Source organism: Syngnathoides biaculeatus, chromosome 12 (genome assembly GCF_019802595.1).
Source record: "Syngnathoides biaculeatus isolate LvHL_M chromosome 12, ASM1980259v1, whole genome shotgun sequence".
NCBI classification, from domain to species: Eukaryota; Metazoa; Chordata; class Actinopteri; order Syngnathiformes; family Syngnathidae; genus Syngnathoides; species Syngnathoides biaculeatus.
In genome coordinates this window covers 2,156,348-2,164,957 of record NC_084651.1, presented here as the reverse complement: position 1 = coordinate 2,164,957, position 8,610 = coordinate 2,156,348, and the positions used below count along the sequence as shown (strand labels likewise).

The window sequence follows — 8,610 nt, the reverse complement described above, 5'->3', positions numbered from 1 at the left end:
CTCAGTGACCGTGAAGGCATCACGATGTGGAAACGAGGACGCCTCCTCTCCTCGCATCCCAGTGACCAAAAAAAAAAAAAAAAAAAAATAAAAAAAAAAAAAAAACACGGCGAGCGGCTGAAGCGACGGTGGGTGGAGTACAGGAAGCTGCTGCTGCTGTCCTCGGCTATCTGATCATGGCCCAAATCTAATTCCAGCGCAAACGCCACGAGCCACGAGCCGAGACTGCGGACTTTCGCGATTTGATATCCGTGCTTTCCCTTTTTTTTTTCTCGACTTGATTTGCGGGGAGGATCGATCGAGGAGCTCCGGCAAGATGTCTCGGGGAGTGATCCAGCCCAGCCAGCAGAAGCTGGCCGAGAAGCTCACCATCCTCAACGACAGAGGCATCGGGATGCTGACCCGTGTTTACAATATCAAAAAGGTTCGCACGCTCCGCACCCCCCAAAAGCTCACAAACTGGCTTGAATGGCTTACGAACATCCGTCCCCGAAAAGCCGGTGTCGCTTGCCTTAACGTACGCCACCGTGTGAACGCTTGATTAGCTGGCCTGATATGTAAAATCCTCGACATATTTAGCCACTCTTTTCCCCCCCCCCCACGTAATAATCGTTATGGATTCCATCGTAACGGAGCGAAAGAGAGTATCGGCCTTAATTTGCTCTCTTTGAGGCTGACTGTGGGCACGGTTGCAGCTAGCAGGGCTAGCTTAACGGAGTGCTGGCCCCTTGCGACCGAAAGGGAATTCACCATGGATTCCGGGCGTTTATCACGCTCTGACGTTAAATTGTTCACATTTGAACGAGCCAGAAAAAAAGAAAGGACGACGGACACAAATAACTGTTCACCCCCTGGGTTGTTAAATCGGGGCCTGCCGCCTAACGAGCGCCGCTTAAGTTCGGGTTAATGGCGGAGGGTGTCGGCTAGGCTAGGCTAAGCTAGGCTAACGACCCGAAACCAAGAGAAGCCCGAAGTGAAGCGTCCGGGCACGGCCGCACCCTGGTGGGCTGCCCGCTGTTAGCACAACCAAAACAGTGTTCGGAACATTTTTTTTTTTTTTTTTGCTTCTTTCGCCCGTAAAGTCACATAAACTGCCATTTTAAAACATATTTACACATTGTATTCTCCATAGATGCCATTATATTCTTCATAATGTAATTGAAGTCATAACGTATACGAACCTCCATGAGATCCAATTCATCAAAATGTCTGTCTTTTATAACGATAATAATCATCAGCTTGATTGATTCTTGCACTCCCATCGTATAAATCAAAATTACAAATAGCTCTTAGTGCAATCATCCAAATTGTAATCAAATTAATAAAAATTAAACATTTCTCTTATAGTGCCCATTATCGTAAAGACTCATACAAGCCTTATATGGAAGTTAAATTAAAAAAATAAAGTTTAGGCAGTGTAGATATTGTTATGGTTTGGGGTGGAGAAGAAGTACAAGTTTGTTTCGGCTTGGCCACAGCGTGTCATCTCAGATGAAATGCACATGTATGTTTGGCACAATTTTTACTTCGGATGCCCTTCCTGACGCAACCCTTCTCGGGGAGTGGAGGCCCCAGTGGGATACGAACCCACAACTCCTGGTTTACCAAACCAGTACTCTAACCACTGAGCTACAAGGCCTCTGTGGAGAAATACAAGCACGGGTTTAAATCCAATGTTCATCATGAAAGATGTGAAGTTGTGCACATAAATGATATTTGCTCTTTTATTCAGTATTTATCAGAAATGACCTTGCATGCTGTCATCATAGTTGTACTGCTGTGTTGATCTCGAGTTCTCCCAAAGGACTGTGGATTGTAGATGTGTAGATATGGTAGTAATAATAATGATGATGATTTGTCCGTGAACACTGGTGTTAGGTTCTTGAATGCTGCCTTGTGAGTGAGGGCAAGAAAAGTCTTATTCTTGTAAGAAGTGTCTGTGTGACGCCTCGTATTGTTTGTGAATGAAAATGAATAGAGGAGTCAGACGTCCAAACTTGTAGAAAAGGGAAACCATTCAGTCGGAAATCTCACACTCGCATCTCCTGTAATGCCATTCACGCTCATCGCTACAATAAATGGTCATTTCATAAGCAAAGAGCTGTTTTTTTAAAAAAATTGTGGGTCCATTTTGGATGAGCTGCATTGCTTCTCGCTTATTATGATGTAACGGTCGCTTTCACCCCACCTTCCATGGTCTTTGTATTTTCATTTTCCTTTTGGAACTCTTTTCATGACGTCCTAAAGTTCCTCAGCAAGGACTGAAACCGAGCAGACTTTTAGGGGGCTGGGTATAGATCCATTAGTTGCAAACCAGATTAAAGTGTTGAATTATCTATATATATATATATATATATATATATATATAAAATCCTATACAACTATTTAGTGGTGTATCATTAATTAATTTAATTAATTAATCATTGGATTAAAGTACATCTGAAATATTTGATTCCATCTGTGAAAGAGATTTATGAAATAAGGTGTTTTTTCCCCCCTCCATTTCTTGGTTCTTAAATGACAGAGGAGTGACATTTTTCTCAATGCATAATTCTGAATGAGTGGTAATGTAGACCTTCAAAGGGGCTATATTAATGCAATCATTTGTCTATGTGTGTGTGCGGGGGATTAAACTATCAATTTAAGCGATTTTTAAGTTAAAATAGATCAAATGTGTAATCTAGTTTTTGTGACTCTGCGTTAATTTAAAAAAAAAAAAATCGAGCTTTTATTAAATTGGCCCCAAAGCTTGTCGTGAATGACATCTTAAGCCTGATCCAAACCAAATTCCGGGGTAACAATCTCACTTTTTTGAAATCAAAATTTTTGATAGTTGTGCAGTGTAGTGGCGGCCACAAGGATTGATTGGGAACCCTCAACAAGTCATCGAATAATCAGATGCCCACCCAACAATAACGTGCGGAGTTCTGACTAGCTTCCCAAACCCCTAAGCCTCACACAGAATGCTAAAATCATTTTATACAGTTTGAGAGTTGGTCAACAATTCTCGGCATCAGAGGAAAGGCCTGCCTGCTTGAAACTGTTTACTTGTCACTCCAAATTGAAGTTTACTGTTAAACTGTTATGTAAAGCAAAGAAAATTAAACGGTGAAAGTCCACGAGTTTAATACACAACACCATAAACAGGCTAACAAAAATGACCATGCCTGTTATGGTCATCATAAACCTTCAAACATCATAAATGGAGCATTCACAAGTGTGTTCAAAATGATATTTAAAATCACGGTGTTTTATCGAATTAAAGAAACAAATGATTTTTTTGGAATATGGTAATTCAGAGTCTAAACAGCGTATATAGACTATAAGTGCTACAGTATTACTGGCCATGTATTCTTAACTTGAAGTTAGCCTACCATCCATGTTTTTGGGATGTAGGAGGGAAACCTGAGAGCCCGGAGAAAAGCCACGTAGGCACGGGGAGAACATGCAAACTCCACACAGGCGGGGACGGGATTTGAACCATCACATTTGAATTGGTGTGCTGTTGTTCCTGTGTTGCACAGTGCCACAACTCACCCCCCCACCCCAATGTTGTGTGATTTGTTACTCACCAACTGTTCAGGGATCAACTAAATGTGCTTCCATGTTGCATAGAATGTTCCAGAATACGGAGCCTGGCCTCAGGCTTTAATGAGGGCCCGGGGGGGGAGTTTTTTTTTTTTTTTTTTGGGGGGGGGGGGTTACTGGCAACAATCGCACAGGAGTTATCCTCAAAACAAAAAATCTAAATGCAGGTGCGGTAGTTAAACCATGAAAATGAAGATACACAAAAGCAATTGTTGATCAGTTCTTTCCACGCAATGATATTGACAAATATAACTCGTCAAATTGTAAATATCTTTTGTTGTTGGAAGACACCAGCTAAAGATTAAGCGAGTAGATTATTAGATTAGTTGGACTGATACATCAAGCTATAGATATACTTGTTAAATATGCAGGTATATCCAAAATGTTAATACTTCCACACTCACCTCATTTCTCCTAGTGGTGGTTCATCTCAGATAAAATAGCACATGTATGATATTTCGGGGGGTTGACACATTATCTGTGTTAATTTCAGTGACTCCAGTCATTTTTTTTCCCCTTCCAGTAATTCTTTATTCAATATTTAATTTTACATTTGTTAGTTTCGTAGAAAAGTAAATATACACTTCTTGCAGTGCTTCCCAACCTCAAATTAGTCGATTGACTCAAATAATTTGATGACCAAAAGGTTAACGCAAAATGTCTTTCCCAAAGCCAATCACGTAATAAAAATGTACCCTCAATCGCATCGACGCCATTTCTACAGACAAGCTAAGCGTTGCAGACGATATCACCACGGCAACGTCCACACACCCACATGTAAGCGGCGAGCGGCGGATGTTTTCTACCTGATATGTACAGAAGATCAAACTCTGAAGATATCGATCCGTACACGCTCCACGATGACGTACTTTCAAAGGATCTGAAAGACTTCTCTGAAGTAGAATATCCGGACACTAGAAATAGACACGCTTACCCTCAAAAAATGATCAGAACAGATTTTCGAATAACCATTTTACTTGTGTACTCGAGCTTCGTTCAGATCTGTACGTCATAAATTTGCAAGCCACTTTTGCATCCGTTTTTTCGATAATTCCATTGTATCTTCTCCATCGTGCAATCTAACCCTCGGAACATGGACAAATCGCTTCCCAATGTCTCTGTTTCGGCGATTTCCACATCCGTAGACACAACAGAAATCAGGCATGATGATGACGATGGACAGCTGACTGCTTGTCTGCAACAATGGCGGTCAAGTACCCGGATGAACGAGCGTGACGTCACGTGCAACCCAGCCATGGGGGGGGGGGGGGTCTATAAAAGTGGAGCATGTCCTAAATTTGGGATCATTTCACACTTAACGGGAAGATAACGTGCGATAGTATACAACACCATCTGCAATTGCCAACTCAAGATGACATTCCAATATCGGCTAGGTTAAAATGGCCTACCTCTGTCGGTTAGATGAATTGTAGTCCCGTCAGAAGTAGTCAAGGACAGACACAGTCGTCAGAGTCCTGATAATAGATTTATCGAACAAACGGTAGTGCAACAAACGTACCCGCAAGCTGCCGATGGCTGCGAGTCGCATCGAGCCACTCAACACGCAGGCTGGCGAACGTGCTCGCCATTTAACAGCCGACCAACTCACCACTGTCACCTTATTGTGGTAATAATTCAGTTCTTATCTGATAAATCGTCAGAATTCCCGAACAATTCGGTACCTGCAATTCTAGAACGGAGTCTGTACGAATGAAGCTTGTGAACCAAAGTCCCAGCGCCATTGTTGACGTACTTAACGCAGCCGTCGATGACTACAAAGCTGTATGGCGACATTCGCAGCTGCCAAGTGGCTGTCGCACCGACGCTTGGGAAAGACTCGCTGTCTGCCAGTTACTAGGCAACAGCCTTCCCTAAAAATGTGGAGCAAAAAAGCGCAGGGGCCTAACACTTGGCTACCGAGCGTCGGCCATATTAGTCGGGCCCTGTGGTGGCCACTCAAAATGGATGTGTTACTTCCCGGCGAGTACGTCGGTAGGGATGCTGCTCGGCGTGTTAGCGGCAAGTCAGCGTGCGTGAAACAAGTGTCAAGTGGCGATGGCATGCCTGTGCGCCGTGTGTCCTTTTCATGTGTTGTGGAGAACTGCGGCGACGAGGCGACAAGTGTGTGTAACAAATGTTATGTGTGTTGAGCAGTTTCTTTGGGTGGTTTTGATTTCTTCTCTTCTTCTCTCCGTTCCAATGCTTCCCCCCTCTCCTATGCAGCAAGGACAAGTTTGGAAGGTTTGCAAAGTTTATCACCTTCCACCGATGAACCTCCCTCTGTCCACCCCTCACCAACCCTCGGACTCCCCTCCTCATCTCATCTCCCCCCACCCCCCCACCCCTCTCCCTTCGCCGCCTCCCGCCCCCTTTCCTGGCTACCTGTATTGATCTGTTGCTCCTCTGTGCTTCATGTTTCAATTAATAACTGTGGGCTTCATTTACATCTATTTCTAAACGTACTTCTTTTATGTTTGATGTTATGGACCAGTCCAATTTGAGGGTCCTTTATCTTAAGGCTTGTTACATTTTCTTTCATGGCTAGATCTGAAATCTCACGGTTTAAAGGGAGTGAGTGTTTCATGCCTACGTGAATATTGCCACAATATAGCAACAAAAGCGAATGTTCTCATGATAACAAGTATCAACTCTCAAAATATCTACTTCAACAATGTAACACTTTATAAAACCAAAAGCTGGGCTCAGAAATCATGTGATTTGGATCTGAAAGTTGAAGACAAGTGTACTAAAATAAAGTCTGCAACGCTGATTCTTGTTAAGATATAAAAAGCAGAATATTGCCATAGAAACTAACTGACGTTAACTTTCGATATAACAGACTTCAGTCTCTGACGCGTCCTGTTTGGCTTCCGCCTGCTGCCCATCAAGGCAGCAACCCGGTCAGGCTTCAGTAGTGGAATCCATCCACGCGTCCCGATTTCCAAGCCGCTTATCCTCACAGGGGTCGCTGAAGCCTATCCCAGTTAACTCCTGGCGATAGGCGGACTACACCCCGAACTGGTCGCCAGTCAGTCTTACCACTACACCATAAGCGACTAAACCATTATTCCAAAAACTGATTTGAGACCAGTCCACCTAACCTTACTGACACGAGCATTGAATGTAAAAACGTTGTTAGTGGAAGAGCCAAAATGACTCGTCCAACCACAGTTGAGCCCGCTCGCAATTAGCTTCCATCATTGCGACACGTGGACCCTTTCAAGCAGGCCAGCAGCAGCAGCAGCAGCAGCAGCTGGTCGGAGGCAAGATGAAGATCTGTTTTGGTATCCTGGCAACAGCTCCCACCAATCCGACTTATTCCCACACCGTCCCTCCATTGGCTGCACCGTTTCCTCCTTCCTTCCTTCCTTCCTTCCCTCCATCCATTGCTCCTCCCTTCATTCAGCCAAAGCGCTTTATGCAGTGTCCCGCTCCATGTCAACGGCATCCCGCTGTCGTAGTTTCACCAAAGTAACGCGAAACGAACGACACTTGACGGCTGCAGACATGACGTTTCCTTGCATGCTTTAGCGCACGAGTCTTCGTCTGCGCACAACCATCCTCCTGAGCGTCGGCATTTCCATTGAATGTGGAACGTCAACGTCATTGACTCTTAAGTGCATGCGAGAGGCTCCCATGCCATGACATTGCATCCGCAGTACAATATATTTCGTCAAATCAGTTGGAGCGTTGCACGATGATTGGAACAGAGAAAAGAGAGCGTTTTAATTTTAGAGGCTCCACGATGGATCGCTGCCGATTTGTGTTCGGGGTTTTTATCTCAGCAGGAGTGTAAGGGTGGCGGCCTAGAGGGGAAAACTTTAGTTGTGTCGAGGGCTCCAGATCAATTAGCTTCATGTAAACTTGAACTGTCACATGCTAAAGGCTTGGCAGTTTTTGGGGGTTGGCCAGCAAACAGGCAGTCGTCACCTTGCTTTTTGTCCGTCTGTATAAAATCATAATACGTTTATTTCCTGAAGACGTGAAAACTATTCTTTTCAGGTTTTTTGGGGTTTTTTTTTCTATGTGAAGTGCAAAAGTTCTAGTGTGTTGTCTGTGATGTTTTTAAAACTGGTGATTAGCCTCAAAGCTAACTCATTAGCAAAATCAACTCCTAAACTTTCATATTGTCTGTTTAAATTTTTTGGTGCTCTTTTGCTCCTCAAGATGAATTGTAGCAAAAACACGTTGTTGTTGTTGGGAGTCAGTTCTAGCATACTGGTAGTAATTATTAGCTCTTTTCTATCTGATGTGTATGTGTGAAACAATTTGTGATTTCCCCCCTGTGGTTCCGTTTTGTTGTTTGACTTGTCGGGCGTATTTTGACGATAAAACTCACTACTGCAAGCATCCTTGGGTCCCTTGAAAGACGCTACACAACCCAAAGCAAGTGCTCATCACTTTGCGCTCGGTCCGTCCGTCGATGGCACATGCATGAGCCGCAGCCTCCCCGCCCCCATCCACGACTACACTACCCATGATGCATGAGCTCTGTTGCTTCCCGCCAGTCTGACAAGTCAGTGACGAGCGTTAAATCCTGATTAATACATTTTCTTGTCGAATTATTCCCATTAAAATGCACTTTATTTGTCTATGGTGAGTCACTTTGGGAATTGCAAGGCGTTTGCAAAATTTTAGTAGTCGTATTTAGTAATAGCAAGGTGGCTTCATGTACCTCATTCCCACAAATATTGGACGAGCGCGTTTATTTACACAACTGCCCATGGGGGGAAATATTAAACATAATTAGTATATGGCACTATATTTGCTTCATAAGTGGAGTTGGAAACAAAATCAACAGGAAGAACAACCAAACCAGACGGAACAACATGGACTCACGTAGTAGCATTGTGGAGCCACCACCTGCCATGGAATTTAACGTAAATCATTTTTAACGTCACCGTATTCGCATATTGTAAGCTCTACAGGGAACTCATTTTCAACACGGATCAAAACTCCACGCCTTAATTGATCGGAGAGACTGTACATGCCTCGCGAGGTGCTGCTGATTTGCTTAACAAC

General features: G+C 43.7%; 1 protein-coding gene across 2 annotated transcripts in view; it reads left to right on the top strand.

The window, feature by feature from the left end:
- Positions 1-114: 114 nt before the first annotated feature.
- The window catches only part of nckap1 (NCK-associated protein 1), a 28,853-nt gene continuing 20,357 nt past the window's right edge, over positions 115-8,610 (top strand). For both annotated transcript variants that reach the window (XM_061837369.1, XM_061837368.1), the window contains exon 1: positions 115-424. In XM_061837369.1, the coding sequence (XP_061693353.1) occupies positions 317-424 (108 nt within the window). In that variant the 5' untranslated portion in view covers positions 115-316. The remainder of the gene's footprint in view (positions 425-8,610) is intronic.